The 21,938-nt window shown below is 37.0% G+C and overlaps 1 protein-coding gene across 12 annotated transcripts in view; it reads left to right on the top strand.

The window, feature by feature from the left end:
- The window catches only part of CLASP2 (cytoplasmic linker associated protein 2), a 178,333-nt gene extending 156,624 nt beyond the window's left edge, over positions 1–21,709 (top strand). For all 12 annotated transcript variants that reach the window (XM_079934507.1, XM_079934505.1, XM_079934502.1 and 9 more), the window contains 8 exons: positions 1,275–1,381; positions 3,308–3,461; positions 6,613–6,841; positions 13,203–13,396; positions 13,895–14,023; positions 16,176–16,382; positions 17,446–17,562; positions 19,832–21,709. In XM_079934507.1, coding sequence (XP_079790633.1) covers positions 1,275–1,381; positions 3,308–3,461; positions 6,613–6,841; positions 13,203–13,396; positions 13,895–14,023; positions 16,176–16,382; positions 17,446–17,562; positions 19,832–19,918 — 1,224 coding nt within the window. In that variant the 3' untranslated portion in view covers positions 19,919–21,709. The remainder of the gene's footprint in view (positions 1–1,274; positions 1,382–3,307; positions 3,462–6,612; positions 6,842–13,202; positions 13,397–13,894; positions 14,024–16,175; positions 16,383–17,445; positions 17,563–19,831) is intronic.
- Positions 21,710–21,938: the final 229 nt, after the last annotated feature.

The following is a 21,938-nucleotide window of genomic DNA, read 5'->3' as shown; positions in this document are numbered from 1 at the left end:
TAATTGTTTTTGTTTTTTTTACATGAAGTAAACTTTGATCCTAATGTACAATTTTTGTATCTGCATTGGGCAGCATTTTCTGGGCAGAATTAAATATTTTCCTGGAAAGAATAGAGTTCTTAGACCTATCATGTTTCTATTATAATTTGGTGTACATTAGGATGGCGGTGAACGGTGGCCAGGGTATGAACAAGGAAAGTGAAATGTAGCAGAACTTAGATGAGGGCATCAGCTTTGCAAGCCATGAGAATTAGGACATGCTCTTTAGATGAACCAGTCCTTATTTGAGGACCAGAAAGGATGACTTATTCCAGGAATAACAAATAAGGCCCGAGGAGGGTAGTGCTTTAAAGGATGTGTTCACATTTAATAATAACAGGCTTGTCAGCCCATAGGTGGTTGGATAACACAGGATTTTGTTTTGGAGAAGTAAGATCTGAGTAAATGAAACATTAGTGTTATATTTAAATGGTATCAAACCATTTACATAATATGCCTGAAGAATTGAACTTAAGTTTTAAAAAAACAAAGAGAGCGATACCTTTGCTATTGGATAAAGGAGAAAGTAGATGCACTTATGGCAGGATTGAGGTAATGTCTAAGGGGAGAACAATCTGAGAACAATTTCTTGGGACCAAAGTCAGTTTTTTTAAAAGAAGGGGGAATTCCCTGGTGGTCCAGTGTTGAGAACTTTTCACATCCACTGCTGAGGGCCTGGGTTCGATTCCTGGTCAGAGAACCAAGATCCCACAAGCTGTGCGGTATGGCCAAAAAATAAAAATTAAAAAATTTTTTTAAATAAAAGGAGAAAGTATTGTTTTGTTATATTTTAAGAGATAGGCAAATTACTAACATGACCAGATTCTATTCCTTTGGTGTCTTTGTAAAATTCATTTGTAAATCAAACTCAAGAGGGAACAGAATTTGAGCATTCATAATGGTTGGAGGAAGGAAAATTGTCTCAGAGCAGGGAGCTAATTTAAAATTGTTAATTTGGGATCTTGTTTTATCTTTGAGGAAAAAGATATTGTGGTAATATTTGAGAGAAGGAAGTGTGTGAGGAGAACAATAAAAAGGCTTAAAGAGCTAGATTTCTGAATGGGAAGAAAGTTTTTTCCCACAGAAACTAGAGATAAGTACATGGATATTTAAAATAATGACCTATAAGTATGGCTCTCTCATGCTGTTCAACATCTTGATTGTATGGCTTCCTGAAGAGCCTTTTGGTTGAACTACCTGTCATATGTTAATGTTTATTTGACTCCGTCCATCAGGGTTCCATGGGGAGTCCTTTGACAAGACCAACACCACGGTCACCAGCCAACTGGTCCAGTCCTCTTACTTCTCCTACCAACACATCGCAGAATACTTTATCTCCAAGGTAATAAAAGGGTTATTTTCCATCATGGTTTGTATTTGCAGATTTCCCATTCTTAGAAAAACAGACATTAATATAATTCCAGTTGATTTCTACTCAACTTGAAAGGTCTTAGACACATAGAAACTTAGCAAATTCAAAAAATGTTGTTTATTCCAAAACTTAACCCTTTAGATGATAATAATCTATAGGATATGGAACTGTTTTTTGTAAGTGACAGGAAAACTTAGGGACACAGCTTTTGGAAATTACTGCTTGTTGCCTTAAATAGCATAGTTGTGTTTCTCAGATATGCTGTATAAATCCATTAATTACCAATTGTGTCTTTCAATTATAATACTCAATATAAGTGATGATGTCAAGTTATAATGATGACTATTTAGATCTAATATTGGCCAGCCACCTCTAAAAATAGAAGAAAAAATAAACCTTATAGACAAAAATGTAAAAATAAAGAAAAAAACTAGGGAAGGGTTAAATATAAAATGGCAATATGTATAGTTAGGAAAAGATGTGACTGTGAGATTGATCCTTAATAAGACATGTGAAATTTTCACACACTTGTGCAGTTCAAGCATGGGCTATATTTCAGATGACGTTCTTAACTCATTAATGGATTAACATTTTTCCCATCTCCTGGCCTTTTAAAAAATTTTGCCTAGGGAATTCCCTGGCGGTCCAGTACTTAGGACTGCACGCTTCTACTGCAGGGGGCACAGGTTCAATCCCTTGTGGGGGAACTAAGATATCCCGCAAGCCTTGCAGCCAAAAAAAAGTAAAATAAAATAAAATAAAAATTTAAAAATTAAAACACTTTGTCTAGTGGGTCATATTTGTACTTACTAGCTTGATTTGTGTTATTAACCATATATCATAACATATGCTTCATCATATTCATTACAATTATAAGATGCTTCATTATACTGCAGACCAATTGCAAACTTATCATGTAGCCTGTTTTTTCCATGTTATACATATGTTACAATTTTGATGGCTAAATTCCATACTCAGTTGAATTTTAGAATCTGATTGTAGAATTCAGATCAGTAACACTTACGTTCACTGTTAAAAATTCTCAGCCGGGCTTCCCTGGTGGCACAGTGGTTGGGAGTCTGCCTGCCGATGCAGGGGACATGGGTTCGTGCCCCAGTCCGGGAGGATCCCGTGTGCCGTGGCGCGGCTGGGCCCATGGGCCATGGCCGCTGGGCCTGCGCGTCCGGAGCCTGTGCTCCGCATGGGAGAGGCCACAGCAGTGAGAGACCCGCGTACCGCAAAACACAAACAAAAAAATTCTCAGCCTTCTTACAGATTTATATAAAATACATTTATCTCCTCTTTAAGCAGTACCATTATTGTGAGTTAACCACAGGGGTTAGCAAATTCTCTGTAAAGGGCCATATGGTAAATATTTTAGGCTTTGCAGGCAATGCAGTCTTTGTCACCTCTACTCAGCTCTGCTCCTGTAGTGTGAAAATAGCCATAGATAATAGCTAAATAAATCAGCATTGCTATGTTCCAAAATTTTATTTATGGACACTGAAATTTGGGTTTTATGTAATTTTCTTGTGTCATGAAATGTTATTGTTTTGATTTTTTTCTCAACTATTTAAAAATGTAAAAAAAAATTCTAAGATTTCAGGAGTCGTAATTTGCTGGCCTCTGGTTAGTCAGAACATTTTTGAAGGTGAAAAGACAAACCAGTTGTTAAGGGCTGTGCATTCTAGAGTCACTGTAAGCTGCCCTTGATGGGCAATCAGTGGGACATGCTGTTTAGCCATTTGTAGCTGTCAGGTTTCGTTTTGCTAATTATGCTTTAGAGCATATACATTCTCTAATCCTGTCTTTATAAATATCCGGTGTAATCTCCTCAAATATATTTGTATTTTAAAACTACAGATAAATAAAAATTAATTGTTGTCTTTTTCATAGTGCATTTGATTATGACACAGAAAATATGAATTCTGAAGATATTTATAGCTCTCTTAGAGGTGTCACTGAAGCAATTCAGAATTTCAGCTTCCGCAGTCAAGAAGATATGAATGAGCCATTGAAAAGGGATTCTAAAAAAGATGAAGGCGATTCAGTGAGTATTTGAACATTATTACATCGCACATCTTTTCATTAAGAGTTTTTGATTTTGTTTTATTTTTAAACTTTGCTTTCTGTCATTTTCAAAGATAATTTTCCAGGGGTCAGTTACTCAGTATTTACTGAGTATCTACCATGTGCCAGGCACTGTTCTGGGCAGAGTCGCTGCCCTCAAGTTCCTTGTATATTTTTGGGTAGAGATGAGTACTGTGGAGTTCTAGGTTAGAATGTAAAGTGAATCTATTTTAGATTAAGTTGTAAGGGAAGATGACATTTGCATTGAGACCTAAATAAAGCTGTACAAGATCTAGGAGAGAAGAATTCCATAAAAGAAGTAGCAAGTGCAAAGACATTTAGATGGGAGCAAGCTTTGTACAGTTGAGAACCAGGAGGAAAGCCAGTATAGGAACATGGGCCAGATCACGTGGCTCTTGTAGGACAAAATAAGGTGTTTAAACCTTTTTTATTCCTGTTCAGTGTAGTGATAGTGGTTGTTTCATCAGTTTCTGCGGTTCCAGTTAAGAATGTTATGACCCATCTTTCTGACATTTGTGAGTATTATTGCTCAGTTTGTTACCCCGCCATTATACAAAAAAGTGGGGTTTTTTTACTCTGCTTCTTCTTAGACTTTTCTCTCATAGCTTAGACTTTTCTCAAAACAAGCTATCCCACCATTTCCTGTGGAATCTGTGGTTTCTCAGTGTTTACAAAATTATAGAACATTGCAATGCTTCAGCAAATCTCGACAGGGCTCCCTGCTCTGCTTCCTGACTTCCTTCCTGCTATTGTTTTTCTCCCCGTGCCTGTATGGCAGATGAGCCTAGTAAACTGGATGCCAAAAACCTGCTTACCACTCGTATTTGAGGTTCCCTACCCCAAAAGCTGCCTATGGTACCAGTAACAGGTTAGTAAGAGTCACTGCTTAATTGAGACTTTCTCCCAAGTGATAGCAGGGTACAGTGTCAGGAGGCCAAGTAGTGGATTCTGGCAGAAGTGAGTTTGGCATTTACTCACTAGTCAGATTATCACTTCTAAGCCTCCATGTCTTCCTAAGGAAAATAGGGATATTACTGCCTACCTTAAAAATTATTATGCATATAATAAATCATATGACTCCATCCAGCCCAGACCTCTCTCCTGATTTCCAGATTCACACATCCAGCTGCCTGTTTGAACTCCTGATCTTTCCCATCTCAGTTGATAGCAATGCTAGTTGCTCAGCCAAAAACCTTGGACAGAACAGTTGTCCTCGTCTCATCTCTTTTTCTCATCCTCCCTTCTCGGTCCAGCAGGAAATCTGTTGACTCCATCTTCAAAATATAAGCCACAGTCTATACAGTAGACTTTTTTCCCTTTTTACCTCTCTGGCTTCATCTCCTACTACTCTCCTCTGCTTTAGCTACATGCTTCCTTGCTGTTCCTTCAACTTACTGGGCATGGGTTTTTTTTTTGCTCTGTTGGGTCTTTGTTGCTGCATGCGGGCTTTCTCTAGTTGTGGCGAGCAGGGACTACTCTTGGTGTGGTGCACCGGCTTCTCACTGCAGTGGCTTCTCTTGTTGTGGAGCACGGGCTCTAGGCGTGTGGGCTTCAGTAGTTGCAGCATGCAGGCTTCAGTAGTTGCAGCACGTGGGCCCTAGAGCTCGTGGGCTTCAGTAGTTGTGGTGTGCGGGCTCAGTAGTTGTGGCTCACAGGCTCAGTAGTTGTGGCACATGGGCTTAGTTGCTCTGCAGCATGTGGTATCTTCCCGGACCAGGGATCGAACCCGTGTCCCCTGCAGTGGCAGGCAGATTCTTAACCACTGCGCTGGGCATGCTTTTGCCTCGGGGCCTTTGTCTTGGCTATTCCCTCTGCCTTAAACATTCTTCCTGCAGATAGCCATGGCCAGTTTCCTCACTTCCTCCAAGTCTTTGCTCCAGTAGCTTCTCAGTGACCACCCTATTTAATCTTCAGCCTCCTCTCTCCCACCTCGGCACTCATGATCCCTTTAATACTGTACTGCCTCCCATACACTAATTACCTCCTACTGTACCACATACTTTACTTATTCATTATCTCTGTCCCTCCAGTAGAATGTAAACTTCATGAGGATAGTCAGCATTCTCTCGTTTGTTCAAGAATATATCCCCAGTGCCAAGAATAATACCTAGCATGGAAAAGGCGCACAGCAAATATTTAAAGGATATTTGTGAAGCACCTAGCTAACGACTTGGCACAGAGTTGCTCAGTAGATGGTGGTAATGGTGATATTGATGATCACAATTGATATTTTGATAAGTATGTTGATGTGCCCGAACTCCATCAGGCATCCTTCCAAAAGTTATGCAGTCCTTTTGGGACGTTTTTATTTTTTCTTAAGTAGGCCTTTTTTTAATTTGGTTTTTTAATACTTTGTTGGACACACTGTCATTGTATAATTTACAACCTTAAGCTTTTAGTTCTGTGTTGCTAATGAAAGTCCTTTTGTATCTTTAACTGGCATAGAGAAACTGTTGCTAGTCACATTGTATATATTGCTTGATCAAGCCACTGGCAAGGAAACTATAGGAATCATTAGAGACAGGATTCTTTTTATTTTAACATTTTTATTGGAGTATAATTGCTTTACAATGGTGTGTTAGTTTCTGCCTTATAACAAAGTGAATCAGTTATACATATACATATATCCCCATATCTCTTCCCACCTGCGTCTCCCTCCCTCCCATCTTCCCTATCCCACCCCTCTAGCTGGTCACAAAGCACCGAGCTGATCTCCCTGTGCTATGTGACTGCTTCCCACTAGCTATCTATCTTACATTTGGTAGTGTATATATGTCCATATATACACTACCACTCTCTCACTTTGTCCCAGCTTACGCTTCCCCCTCCCCTGTCCTCAAGTCCATTCCCTAGGAGGAGAGACAGCATTCTTTTACAGTTCTTATTTGCCCTTATGGCTGTGGTTTCTTTACATCTCTTTATAAAAAACTGTGACTTTTTGCATGTAAGTTTTAACTCGTCATGTTGATTTCCATTACTTAATTTTTTTTTGGCTGGTTATTGTTACCTTTTTAAAATAGCCTTTGAAGCAGTAGGGAAATATCTTTTTAGAATTTCAAAGAGATTTAAAAAGGAGTTAATTTGCTCTGCCTTCCCCTTCCCATTAATAGACATGTGGCGGTCCTGGGATGTCTGACCCAAGAGCAGGAGGTGATGCTACTGACTCAAGCCAAACAGCCCTTGATAATAAAACTTCATTGCTCCATTCGATGCCTGCTCACTCCTCTCCACGCTCTCGAGACTATAATCCGTATAACTACTCAGATAGCATCAGTCCCTTCAATAAGTCTGCCCTCAAGGAAGCCATGTTTGATGATGATGCTGACCAGTTTCCTGATGGTATGTCCTGGGTCCTGCTGCTACTGTCTGTGTTTTGGAGGACTGATAATCAACGAAGCAAATGAAATATGCATGCTCTTTTATTGTAACTCCCTAAAAAGTAAGGATCTTTGGGGGTGGGAACGTTCTCTCCCATCTTCTAGGAGCTCATTTCTAGTGGTTTGGTGGTTTTCTGACCCTGAATAAGAGACAGATTAATCATCCTAATATCATCCTTGAAATCAAGAAAACCTCAGTGACCTCCCAGAAACAACTGAAACCAGTTGTAGCTTATAAATTTAGTCTATCTCTAGACACATTTCATTTAGTTATTAATTTTTATACCAGAATGACAAAACCCTTTGAAAGGATACCCATTCTTTACAATAGCCTTTTGAGTGTGAAGTCATAAACTCTTTAATAAGATACATTCAAGAACCAAATATGGGAAAAGCTACCATTAAGATTTGGAGTTGGCTTAGGTCTAAGCTCTGACACTATGCTGCATCACCTGGGAAGTTGGTTGACCTTCCTGAATCTCACTTGTCCCTAGGTTGGAGATGCTATGTTACCTGCCCTTCTGATCACAGTATGCAGTAAGGTTTGGATAAGGTGTATAAGAACTGACTATAAAGTACAGAACACTGTAAATGTTTTACTTATTTTTAATAGTAAGGAGTTACATTCTTTTCCTCTACAAATTACATGATCCATTAATTCTTTTCTTAAGTAATGTATAGTAATATATAACTTTATGTAAATAAACTTGAAAGTCTCCCCCTCAACACTCTCATGATTTCATACTTAGGTAATTTCTGATTTTCCCTTTATTCCCTCAGTGTTGCTGTCAGTGAACATATTTCTGCATAAAATTTATGTACACATACAGGTAATTCTAAGAGATTTCTAGGGATAGAATTGCCCAATTAAGGGATATCTGTAAGTTTGTTTTGAGAGTTACTACCGATTACCAACTCAAAACACTTGGCCAGTTTAAGTAGTACTGATTTCCTCACCAACCCAGAATGTTTAAGTGTTTTTATTTTTTGTCATTGTGATGGATATAAAATAGGTCATCCTAATGAGCATTTCCTTAATTGTTAGGAAGACTGAGAAATTAGATATCAGATTATTTTTTAATTTTTCTAATTTTGATGAATAGAAAAATATCTTCACTTCTGAATTTCTTTGATTACTAATGAGGTCAATGAATCATATTTTGGCCAACATGTCATGTTAAGAGACTTTAATATATCACAAAGGCAAAATTATGACAACATACCAAACTGTCTAAATTACATAAGAATCTATAAAATTGCCACAATTATGCACTTTGGTATATTTTAATCTGTCATAAATAGTTGACTATGCTGTTGAGGTTTAGTCATGATAGCAGCATAACAGAAGTGTATGAATTGGACCTAGCAGCAAAGTGCCCTTGGAACCCTGCATAGTAGCAACAGCCTGGTGATTGAGACCTAGCTTTAGCAGCTTAATTTAATTTGGTTTTAAAGTATTTATGCACAGAGGTCACAACTGACATTTCTTGCTTCGGCTCCGCTATATATATGTATATCTCACATATATATGCACTATATAGGTGTGTGTATATATATATATATATATATATATATATATATGTAGGGGTTTTTTTTAAAGTATTATTTCAAAATAGTCAAAAGCTTAAAAGTTGGGAGTACAGTAGAAGGAAATTTTTCTTGAACCATCTGAGAGTAAGTTGCCAAACTGACGCTCCATCACTTCAGATACTTTAGGACATACTTTCTATAAACAAAGACAGTCTCCTGCATAATTACAATATATTCATCAAAGTCAGGGAATTACCAGTGCTACATTAATAACTATCCATCCTTAGAGTTTTTCCACTTGTCCCGATAATATCTTATAGTGGAGTATCCAGTTCAGAATGTCTGTTGCATTTAATCATCACGTCTCCTTCAGTGTTCAGTCTTTTCTTGGCTTTCATGACCGTGGCACTTTTGATGGTTAAAGACCAGTTATTTTGTAGCATTTCCCTCAATTTAGGTTTGTCTGATGTTTCTGATGATTGGATTCAGATTTTGTACTCTTGGCATCAGTATCACAGAAGTTTCAGTGCATCTTTCAACTAACACATGATTTCCCTTTGCCCCAAGATTGGTGATGTAATTTTGATCACTTGATTATGGTGCTGCTAACAGGCTTCTCCACTATGAAGTTACTCATTTTGTAATTAATAAGTGTTTTGTGGAGAGGTACTTTAAAACTGTAAATATCCTGTTCCTCATTAAACTTAAATTTTATTTATTTTAAAAAAATAAATATTTATAACTGTACAGACACATAGTTTCCTGTTGTATTCAATGGGCTATAATGTTTAACTGTTTTTATTTATTTTGATGCTCAAATTGTCCTTAATTTGACCATCAAGATCCCATTCAAGCTGGTTTTTGTGTCCTTTTAACATGTCCCCATTCTTACATTCTGACACAGCAAAATCTTAGACCGTCCTTGCTTCAGTCCTGGAATCAATCATTTCTCCAAGGATCGATCCTTGGTTTCTTTTAATAGAAAATGGTCTTTAAAGACTAAAGTCTGGGCACTAGGTGTACTCAATGCTGGTGGGACATCACTACTCCCCAGACCTCTTAAGTGACTAGAGCTAAGGAGTGTGTGTGTTTGTGTATGCACGTACGTGTGTATACACGCGTGCACGCTGATTTATATCTATTGCTGTATCTGTCAAAAGCTATGTGTTTATACCAATAACTCCAATTCTAGTCTAGCACCATAAGGTTAATTTTAGTTTCTCCTTTTCCATATTAATAACCCCCTGTGAGAAACCTGACTTCCGTTATCTTGAATATACTTACTTATTTGATCAATCCTCCTGTGTGCAGCCAGTTCTCCGTCTCTGCCACCACCTCCTCACCTGCGCGGATGCACTCCCCACCCTGCTGGGCTCTACCATTCCACCCTCAACTTCCTTGGCCTCAATGCCATTCTGCTTGGGCTCTGACACATCACACCTGGTTGCCACTACATGTGGACTCACTTCTTGTTCTAGCTGAGCTCTTGAAACCCTATCGTTCCCACTCTCACATGTGGAAACCCTCCGTACTCTGCCTGGGAATCTGTCCCCAGGCCTGTAATTTTGATAAACAGAAAAACATCTTCATTTTATGAGATTGAGGAATTGTGTTTTTACCAGTTTCTCATGTTGAGGCTTGATATATCACAAGTACCACAAAGCCAAAATTATGACAACTTAGCAAGGTCACCCCCTTATTGTCTAATTCTCTTCTCCTTTACTAAGGATCATATATTTCTCATTTGTTAAAGGAAAATATCTTTGGAAATTATATAACTGAAACCTAACTGGGTAGAATATTTTTGAACTTGAGAACGTTATTTCGTCACAGCATAATACTTGATTGACTTCTGAAACATTTGAAGATAGATAAGCCTTCAGTTACACCAAAATAGTAGTTGTTCCAAGCTTCATATAGCAATTGTTTTCATTTACTGTCTATTTTCTTTTTTAAATTTGAGGTGGGGAAGACCTTATTTGACATTATTTTATTGTAAACATTGCTGACATTATCTTTTTTAACATATTGACCTCCATTTTGCTGTTTTAATTTTTCTTTTATGCCCTGCCCCCAAGTAAAATTTCTCCTTATTTTGTTTTTAAAATATAAAACTTTTGGCAGGAGATAATTATTTTGTTCAAGTAGGAATTTGTTTTAAAATTCTGAGACTTATTAAGTATCTCTCTTACTCAGATGTGTCTGTACATATTACAGACAGATACACACATTAGTGATACATTTATCAAAACTAACAAGTCAAACCCACTAATGGCCAGTTCTAATTATGACCTTTGTAAAGTTTACCAGGGACTATAATATTCCAGAATATGTACTACCTCTAGTGAGGGTGATACTGTTATTCAAGGGAGACTCATATTTCAGGCCCAGGTCCTCACCATGACCCTAGGAAGTGCGTGCTATTTTCCCATTTTACTGATAAGAAAACCCAGCCTCCACAATAATTGAGAGTGTGCTCCTATCACACAAAGGCTAAGGGGCAGAGGCTTGGTGAGACTCCAGAGCCTGTGTTCTTTTCACAGAACAACAACGCTTCTATGTGTCAGAAGAGGAAATACAGTTGATTATACTTTATCTTAATTAATTCAGTACGTTAGGTTTATCTCGTTTGTACGACATAAATAGTTCAGTTTTTAACAAATAATTTATGTGCTTTCTTTGGCAGAAGTTATTTTCCTGTCAGTCATCTGTCCAGACCATTATATGACAAGTCATTTCTAATTATCTTCTAGAGTAATTACAAAGCCTATATTCATGAAGAGGAGAACTGAGTTCCCTTGAAACAAAGCATTTTCTTGAGATTTCTCTTGATTCAGCTGAAATAAAATATACTCTTATCAGAATGATTTTATGACATCTTTGAAAGTCTGATAATGTAACTTCACAGGAGTGATTTTTGAGTGGTTTATAGAGATGTATTGATCCTGCTGCAGTAGTTCTTGTTAAGCCGGCAATATTGTTCTAATGTTGGTCTATACAAATGAAATTATTATAAGACAGTTTTTATTCTCCAAGTTAAGATCTTTGAACTCAAATTTCTCATTTTTCATGGTTTTGCTCTGCATTTTGCAGAGGTTCTTCCTGATCTTCCAAAACCCTAATTTAGTTCTCCTCAGTGATCATTCTTTCCAGATTATCTCAAGTTTTTAAATTCAGTAATCACATTTTGTGCTCTGTGTATGAGTGTTTGGGGACCAGAAGTTCTTCGTGCTCTTATTATAGTTCCACAAAAGTTGTCCTAACAAACTTCCTTTTTTATAGGCAGTGAATATTATCATTACATTTTGGTTCAATTTCCCTTCCCTATCATCTGTTAGTTTTGTTCCAGTAGAAGTCATCTGTTCTAGTAGTTCAGCTTGATTTCCTTTCCTCAGTTTTCTGAATCCTCTTAAGTGAAATATAACTTTTCTTTCCCTACTTGTAGTTGTGGGTTCCCTGAGACCTATAATGTCAGGCCATTGGTATCTCTAGGTCAGTGGCTAACCAGCTGGCAGGATGAGGCACAGTAGCTTCTGTTTTTATGGACCAGTTGTGAACCATCTGGCAAACTACAACCTCAAAGTTCATTTTTGGGAAAAGTGCTCTTTCCTCTTGAGCATTTCCTTTTGTAGGCAGCAACCCTCTCCAAAAGGCCAGCATACTCATGCCAAGTGAAGCCACGGAGAACACAGCTCCACAGTGTTAGCTGTCTTTCCTGGAGACTTGGCAGAGGGAGTGACCCCAGGTGTACCTTCTAGGCTCAGGCACCATGTTCTGTGATTATTTTATTCCAGAGAATGAGTTAGAAGGGAAAAGAATCTATGGCACAAGCTCAAGCAAATGCCTGCCCAAGTCCCTCAAACCTGAATTGATCATGTATTTTATCATCAAAAGAATTTAGGAAGAACTCTGGTATTTTTTAATGTTCTAATGTGAGCTTTTGGATTTAACTGTCTTTCCTACGAAGATTTCTCAAAGCATTATCTGATGACTTCGAAAAATAAACAATGTGTCCTTTAACATTCATAAAATTCATGAGTTCATACTTATACTTTAAAAAAAGAAAGCAAAAACAAATGAAAACTCCTTGATAACCACTGGGCCCAACTCTTGACTTAGAAATTTAAAGGGAAATATATTAGGTATTCTGCCTTTTCTATCAAACTGCATTTCAGGGCAATCAAAATAGCTCTAGTTGATAAACTCACTCTCAAAGAATTCCAACCCATTTTTAACTCCTAATAAAATAATTGATTTAGCAACATCAGTGGGTGAAATCATTAATTAAAAGGTTGAAGGGGAACTTTACAACGGTGGGATCAAGTTGTTACCAGTTAAATCCAGTGATCATTTATTAGTATCGCTGAAAATTGAGTACCCAGACACTGTGAGCCTCCTGGCATGACAACATAGAAGTGCATGCTGAAGTGTGTAAGGATGAAATGATACATTTGGGATTTGCTAAAAAATTTTCAGAAAAAAAGTTGGGGGGGGGTACAAAGATGATGTAAGAATGGTAAGATCTTAATAATTTTTAAATCTGGGTGATGGGCACATAGGGGTTCATTATACAGTTCTCCTGTGAATTTTTATTATAAATGGTTTTAAACTAGCATTGAGGTTTTGGGGATGACAAATGGAAAAGAATATTACTTGGTCATTTTTCTTTGTTTTGGGGGTTTTTTTTACAAGCAACTTTCTGTTTGTGTTCATGATGTTATAACGTTGTCATCCCCATACTTGTGAAAGTTGACCTATAAAGTTACAGAATTAACATCATGTCCTTATGACAGATCTTTCCCTAGACCATTCTGACCTGGTTGCAGAGTTATTGAAGGAGTTGTCTAACCATAATGAACGTGTAGAAGAAAGAAAAATCGCCCTCTATGAACTCATGAAACTGACACAGGAAGAATCTTTCAGTGTTTGGGATGAACACTTCAAAACAATATTACTTTTATTGCTTGAAACCCTTGGGGATAAAGAGGTAAAACGGCAGAATATGTAAACAATAGCCTGCTTTTCCTGTCTTGGATTGCCTGTCATTGCCTATTAATCAAGTGCTACACAGATTTGGAAATTGGGAAAATGATCTTTTCTGCTGCTTCTTTCTGCCTGAAATTTTCACTGTAAAGTACTTTTTCTTCCCAACCAAGCAGCTCAGTGATTTTCAACAGTTGACAACAGGGAAAATGAAAGGTTGCTGACAAAATTTTTATAGGAGAGTACTTTTTTTTGCATATTTGAATTAGTTGTTCAAAAGTAAAACTTCCTTTTTAATAGAATGTGGTGGTTCTTGGTTTCTTTAAGAAGTATTAGTTTTCAACTAGAGATGTGAAAACTTAATTGTGTAATATACCGCATATTTTATGCAGTTGTCTACAATTCCCCCAACCCATATTAAGACCCTTAAGTTACAGAAATGGAAAATATAAAGATCGTCTACAACCCAAAATATTAAAAACATTAAAATATTTCTTCTTAGCCTACAATCAGGGCTTTGGCATTAAAGGTTTTAAGAGAAATCCTAAGGCATCAACCAGCAAGATTTAAAAACTATGCAGAACTGACTGTCATGAAAACACTGGAAGCACATAAAGATCCTCATAAGGAGGTAAGTGACCTGACAGTACTTCTGATATTATTGCATGAAACATACAAACGTTGTTTGAAAGTACTCTTAGCAAGCACTTTCTTAATGTTCAAGGTAGTATCTGATTGAGAAGCAAACATATAATCTTTTCTGTTTAACTAATTATATTGATACCATGGCCTTTTACCTAAAATAGGTGAGCTCTAGGATATAATTTATATGATTTCATTTTCTCCTATAATTCACTTTTAGATTTCCATTTAGAGTTCACCAATCTTAACTTCACTTTCCATTTACCAATAAGAATTTGTTTTTTTTAAATAACTAATGAAGATAAGAATCATTGTTATTTTAAAGTGGTAAATTGCCTATAGGAGCTAGATGTCTGTTAAAAGTTTACTCAGTAAAACAATGAGTACAGCTTTCCTGAAAGAGTCCTGTAAACCTGTCTTGTTACATTATAGTCAGGATATCCCCATCATGACCAATGACACTGATGAGATAATCAGTGAGATGAGATAATCATAAGGACTTTCATTAAAATAATTAGAAAAGCAAGTTTCAAATAGGGACTGCAACTCTAAGAGAAAGCATCAGAGTAATACATAAGCAAAAGACAAGTCAAAAAAAGAAAGTTAAAACAGCAGTGAGACAAAATAGATTAAAGTTAAGTATAAGATTTAAAACTGTACAACTCTCAGAAGAAAGCATAGGTGTGAATCTTTGTTACCTTGGGTTAGGCAATAGTTTCTTAGATACAATACCAAAAGCAGAAATAATCAACAAGGAAAAAAAGAGTAAATTGAACTTTATCAAAATTAAAAACTCTTGTGCTTCAAAGGATGCTCTCAGGAAAGTGAAAAGACAACCCATAACATAGGAGAAAATTTTTGCAAATCATGTCTGATAAGGGACTAACCACCATAATATATAAAGAACTCTCATAACTCAACAATGAAAAGGTAAATAACTCAGTTTTTCAACGAGCAAAGGATCTGAGTTGACATTTCTTCAAAGAAGATATACAAATGGCCAATAAGCACATAAAAGGATTCTCACCCTCATTAGTCTTTAGGGAAATGCAGCTAAAAACACGATGAAATACCACACTTCACACACATGAAGAAATGTTGGTGAGGATTTGAAAAAATCGAAACCCTCTGGGTAATTCACTTTTCAGAAGCTGTGACTGTGAATCTTACAGGAGAGTGAGCCATAACTTTTAAATCTACCTGGATTTTTAATCCGATTTTTTAAAAAATCCACTTGGTGTTTAGTAGTGGTACATGTGTAACATCTTGCTGAAGGCTTAAAAAAGCTATGTAATATTTGTACTTTAGTTACCACCTTCTGACCTAAATAAGGCCTTGTAGCATACCAGTTTTTACCAAAGATAAAATTGACATTCTTAAGCTGTTAGAGCTGAAATTAGCCCTAGGTCTTCTGACTTGCAGTGTATTTTCCACTATACCTTTCTAAGTACCTCTCACAGATTGAGAGCACAAATGAGATAATACCAAAGTAGCAGCAAAAGCAATAATTTTTACATGTTTTCAAGACCATCTTTAGAGATTACAGCTTCCAATAAAAATATAGATAACTGTTTCTTCTCTTCATTGCAGAACCAGTGTTTTACCCTCCCCAAGTCCAATATAGAAGGAAAGAAAATCATTATGAACAGTAGGGGAAATAGCCTGTTAACTTGATAACATATTAATGAAATGATTTTTATTTTATTTTGTTAATAACTTGATAAAAGGCACAAGCCCTCCTGGAGTTGAGGGTCCTAACAATGAGCAGGGTCTCAGCGTGGCTGATGCAGAGGACTCCAGTCACAGTGTAGTCTAGGTGGACAGAGCCTCCACTCCCCTGCAGAACTAGACCACAATATCATGTTAAAGTTGCTTTTAATCACTGAATCAAGCCAACATTAAGAGAACACAAATGAAGGAAGAATGATGTAAAAAAGCACCATGTTTCCATCTTCTAGCTTCAACAGTTATCAAACCTGTTTTATCTGTACCCTCACCTTTTATGTTTGTTTGTTTAGTGTTTTCAAAGAAAATCCCAGATATCACGTCCTAGGACTTATTTCATGAAATGTATACATCCAGGCCACAGTATACGTTTTACAAAATTACTTCCCTGCTAAATGTTGACCTCTTTGTTTTAGGTGGTGAGATCTGCTGAGGAAGCTGCGTCAGTGTTGGCCACTTCAATCAGTCCGGAGCAGTGCATCAAAGTGCTTTGTCCCATCATCCAAACTGCAGATTACCCAATTAATCTGGCTGCAATCAAAATGCAAACAAAAGTGATAGAGAGAGTTTCCAAGGAAACCCTTAACCTGCTTTTGCCAGAGATTATGCCAGGCCTAATACAGGTAAGCAGCAAAGCTTGGAGGAATAAGCTATGTGTGATACATTTGGGACTCAGTTATTTTAGGCACTTGCCAGGCAACACTAGTGGCATGACCAAGCCTTCCTGCTGTCTTAGGTGTTCGGAGCAAAGACTTTCTGTAATTAGCTGTGTGTGTGTGTGGTAGAATATACATAACATAAAACTTACCATTTAGCATGGTAACTTACCATTTAATGTGGTTTTTTTTCTATGCATACAAACCCATACATATAAATACTTCTAAAAAATGGGATCATATTTTGTAACATGCTTTGCTTAACTTAATCATAGATTGTGAACTTTTTCCATCCAATAAATAATATCCTATAATGTAATTTTAATGACTAATATTACATAGTATGTATATTAAGATCCCTCCTGAAGAGCGTTAATCATTCATTTCTTTGTGCTTCTATAGTATTACCTTTGTGACTGTTCTAAGCCGAATACTACTAAATTGTGAGGTCCTTGAAGATAAGATCCAAATCTTTTCCTTTCTTATCTGTGCTTTGGTGCTAAGAACAGAATATACATAATAGGTGTGTGTCATACATACAGTGGGTACTGAATAAATGTTTGTTGGATGAATAACTTAGAGTAATGGTAGGGATGGGCCAGATGTTAAGATTAATTCAGCCTGGATTACAGGAGTACCTTGACTGCCAGGCCAAGGAGTTTAGGTTTTATTCAATAGTGAGGAGCTGTTGAATTCACTACAGCTGAATGCTTTAGGAAGGTTAATTCAGAGACTTTGGCAGGGTGGATTGGCAGAGGGGCAGCCCCAGAGTCAGAGGATTGCAGCTTTCCAAGCTAAGTAAGAAAGAACCCGATAAGGAAGTCTGACAGTGGAGTGGGGATGCCGAAGGGGAGGTGGAGGAGGGAAGGGCGCGTCTCTGCCTGAAAAGGTGAGAAATTAACTTTGTCCAGTCAGGAAAGCTCTGTCTCCTCAGCATACTTGGGATCTCTTCTTTGAGTTGCACGTCTGTCTCTGGAATGGTACTTTCCTCAGATCCTGCAGGAGTGCTAACAAGGACTTTTCTTCCCAGGGTTATGATAATTCGGAGAGCAGTGTTCGGAAAGCTTGTGTCTTCTGCCTGGTGGCTGTTCATGCGGTAATTGGTGATGAACTAAAACCACATCTCAGTCAGCTCACTGGCAGTAAAGTAAGTAGTGCTGCTCTGTTCTAAAGATGGTGGCTGTGGGTCCTTCTTCAAAATTTAGTTCTTTGAGTGTGTTAAAGAGTAAATTTGGGGGCTTCCCTGGTGGGGCAGTGGTTGAGAATCCGCCTGCCAATGCAGGGGACGTGGGTTTGAGCCCTGGTCCAGGAAGATCCCACATGCTGTGGAGCAGCTAAGCCCGTGTGCCACAACTGCTGGTCCTGCACGCTAGAGACCGCGAGCCACAACTACTGAAGCCCGCGTGCCTAGAGCCCATGCTCCACAACAAGAGAAGCCACCGCAATGACAAGCCCAAACCACAACGAGGACTGGCCCCTTTTCGCCGCAACTAGAGGAGGCCTGCGCGCAGCAATGGGGACCCAGCACAGCCAAAAGTTAATTAATTAATTTAAATAAAAAGAGTAAATTTGTTATTCAGATTTTAATTAAGCTTTGCGAATCCAACTTATTCCTCTTACCGTTTGCAGTTTAGCTGTTTGTACTTTCACATCTGTTACTCAGGTGAGGTCAGCGGTTTGGTAGGGTGGTTGGTAGACTGCTGTGAAAAAAATGCCTACAGCTTCTGGTTATTTATTGATCACCAACTGACTCTCCTCACTCCCACACCGAAATCCTTACCCCCAAGGGCTGTTTAATTAAGAATAAATAATAGTTATATATCCATGGATTTATATGTCCCCAAATATGGAAAAATTGAACATTAAAAAAATTTTCCTTTATGAACTATGATAATCAAGTATTTGTTTTTCCTCTTTCTGTTCTTATCATGATCACAATAAATGTTTAACTTTGATTTGTTATGTTAAAATAAATTTTCCAATTAGTCCTTAAGATGCAAAAAAACACAAAATCAGTCTTGCTTTCTTCATTTCTTTGATACTATCAAAACCTTGAAATTTGTTCTAAGGGGTGAGGATAAACTATGATTGTTGAATTACGGTTTATGAACCAGTTAACTGGCAAGACACTCACCTTCATATAAAAAGTTTCCCCAAATCCTAACAGTTGTCATTACTATCATCAAATTTATTTTTTAAGTAGCAAAGGGAAGAAAAAATACATAGAAAGAAAAAGAGCTCAGGTGTATACCTTACAATAAATACCTATACAAGTTATAGATAGATTAAAGCAGTGGTTCTAGGGACTTCCTGGAGGTCCAGTGGTTAACACTCTGTGCTTCCACTGCAGGGGGGCACAGGTTTGATCCCTGGTCAGGGAACTCAGATTCCACATGCTGTGTGGCGTGGCTGAAAGAAAGAAAGAAAGAGAAAGCTGTGGTTCTTAACCTTTTCTGTGTTACAGACCACTTTGAGCTTTAGCTATAATCTCATCCCAAGAAAAATAAATGCATACAGATAAATTTTACGCATAGTTTCATGGGTGCGGGGGGCGTTCAGTGAGCCTCTGAATCTTGTGGACACCAGGTTTAAAAACCCTTCGGTCAAAGACAATGTTAAAAAAGCAAACTTTGAACAACAGAGTGGTTTTCAGAGAAAAATGTATCCTGAGTTTTGTCATAAATTTAAGTTAGGTCCTGATAATCCAGAGTTGTCTGTAGAAGAATTAAAATTCAGCACTTTACCAGAATACTAGGCAGCCAGTAGTAATGTTGCATGTGAAGACAGTAAGTAGGAAAAATATCTGAGAATGACATTAGGTGAAAAAAAAGTAGAAAACAGAATTGGATGTGCTTTGATTCCAAACTATAAAAATATGATCTCATACAATAACGACTGCAAAATGACACAGAGAAATCAAAAACATTCTTGTTAGGAGAGCAGTGACGTAGTTGTCTGAGATCTTGGGTGCTGGAGCCCAAGTGCCTAGTTGCCTCTCCTGGCCCACTTCTCTCTACCCCTGTGACCTTAGGCAGGGATGGCATATCCTGTATCTCGATTTCCTCATCTGTAAAATGTTGTGAAGATAAAAAGAGAGAATTTAAGGCAGTATATTGTATAGCACATACTGCTCAAATGTTTATCATTATTGTCTTGATGGTGACTTCTTTTTCTAAGTTTTGTATGTTATCACTATAACATTTTTTGAAAAGGCATGCTAGAATACTGTCCTGAACAAACTGAGACTTAAAATTTTTTTTTGAAATTCTTAATTATCAACAGTAACTAGGGCATTATAATAACCCCTCAGTCTAAAATATCTTTTGAAGCTCACATATGTATAATTTTTTTTAATGAGCATCTTACAATAATTTAGAGCAACTTTCTCAAATGACGTGTTTGGCTTGAATCTGCAGATGAAGCTACTGAATCTTTACATCAAACGCGCACAAACAGGTTCTGGAGGAGCTGATCCCACTACTGATGTTTCTGGACAAAGTTAGTGAAGCTGATGGAAGTGAACCAGGTCTCTCAAAGAAAGGACAGACAGACCACCCTCATCAATGAAAGGAAATTTTCAAATACATCTTTTGGAAGTTACCATTGTTTCCCAGTTTTAGTTTTTTGTTTTGTTTTGTATTTTCTGTAACAGAGGGCTATCCTCAGTCTGCATGTAACTTTTATGATAGTTATTCCAAATTCAAAAGAAGCAGTATTAACATCAGTTGGTCAATACAAAGTAATTTTTAATCTAATTCATCATTTCACATGTTTTACTTCTTTGTCCTCCCATTAACCTTTGCCAGTGTTATGACTGTATACATTTTTTAAAATGCTGGTTAAACAGGAATGCTTAAAGCTTTAAAAGTTTAACAGTCTAAAACATTTTTTGGCCTTTATTCAAATGCAGAATAATATTTTTATTGCTACTTTGAGTTTTGTTCCGTATCATGTCCTATGCTAGAAATATTGAAATGATGTGAAATAAAGCAGGACTAATCTGAACTACAGCTGGACTCTGTTGGTGTGATGGTGATACACGTCATTAATTAGTTGCAACTTCTTTGGGGTGATCTGTAGTTTAAAACTAAGACCTCAAAGAAATGTTACAGAATCAGCCAGTTCTGTAAGGCTGATATCCTTTGTTGGTTGTTGATCTTGCCATCTTTATTTAAAACCATGTCCCCTCTATGATCCCTTAAGAAAGCTGTACCAAATCATCAGCCTGTGTTTTTCCTGTTACTTATTGAAATAGAAGGTTTCATTGCAGGGTTTTTTGGTTTGTTTATCTTTGTTGTGAATGATGCTTTTTTTATTTATTAATATCAAATTCACTTATGAATAAACTTGATAATGGAAACATAAAAAAAAAATCAAGTGCATGTGTGTCCTTGACCGTCTTCTGTTTCTCATTTAATAAACAAACTAATTATTGAGACATGGGAGTCGACAGCACCTTTTCTTTAAATGGTGGAACCTGGTTTCCTTTTACCATGAAATTGTCTTACTTGAAAACATTGATCCTGATGAGAGAGAAGATGGTGCCAAGGTTATTATCTTTGTATAATGGGCTCAAATTCTCTACCTCTTCAGGGCTAATACTTTTAACTGAGCTGCTGCCTATAGTGTCTTTTGGAAAACTATTAAAAGGGTGATTTTCTGTTACTTTTTAACAAATTTTTTTAATCACCTTTTGCTACACCTCTTATTTTCATGTGCAACCAACTTTCAAAAATTACCAGTTTTGGTGGAAGGCAAATTTGGTAATTTGGAACCAGGATACTAATGATTTCTCATCTTGACTTTTTAAAAAATCCTAACATAAAGTGAATTTGACTGGAAAGGCAAATACCTATTAGGGAGGCAATTTGCTTTTGTTACAGAGTTATCTGTACTTTCTTTGTTTAATCAAAAAAATGTAGAAATGTATGTAAAGAATTTAAGGCAAGAGTTCTGAATGGATGATTTGTGATAGGCTTTTACCTTCCTTCCTTTTTGTTCTAGCAGCAGGAAAATAGTTTCTCTATATCCCCCCCTTTATCTGTAACAATTTTGTTTTCTACTGTTAATTACATTGTGTATTTATAGTTCTATGCTTACTGTTGTGCATATACTGGCAATAAAACTGTACATAACATTACTTGAACAAATTAACAATGTATATCAGTTGTTTTTCCGTCTCACTGTGTGACAAGTCACTTATCTCATAACTAGGTTTTTTAAAATGTTTAGAAAGTCCTGTTTCCGTGGTATTCTCATGAATTTGTAAGTACATCCAAGGAGAAAAGATCTGTCAGGAGTAGCAGCCACAGTCCAATGTATATAGCTCTATATGCATGTATATATTATAGCTTATCGTTAAAAAGAAAAGGTATTTTAAACATTGAACTCGTCTCAGTAATGCTTTATGTTCCACGACCTTTAGTATGTTTTATAATCATTTTGGATCTAAACATTGATCTAATTTTGACCTCTTCTTTAAGGTCCTGCTCTAACTACTGTTGACAACTAAATAGAGTGGCT

The sequence above is a fragment of the Stenella coeruleoalba genome (assembly GCF_951394435.1).
Source record: "Stenella coeruleoalba genome assembly, chromosome: 10".
Classification (NCBI taxonomy): domain Eukaryota; kingdom Metazoa; phylum Chordata; class Mammalia; order Artiodactyla; family Delphinidae; genus Stenella; species Stenella coeruleoalba.
This window is presented reverse-complemented; position numbering and strand designations above follow the sequence as displayed.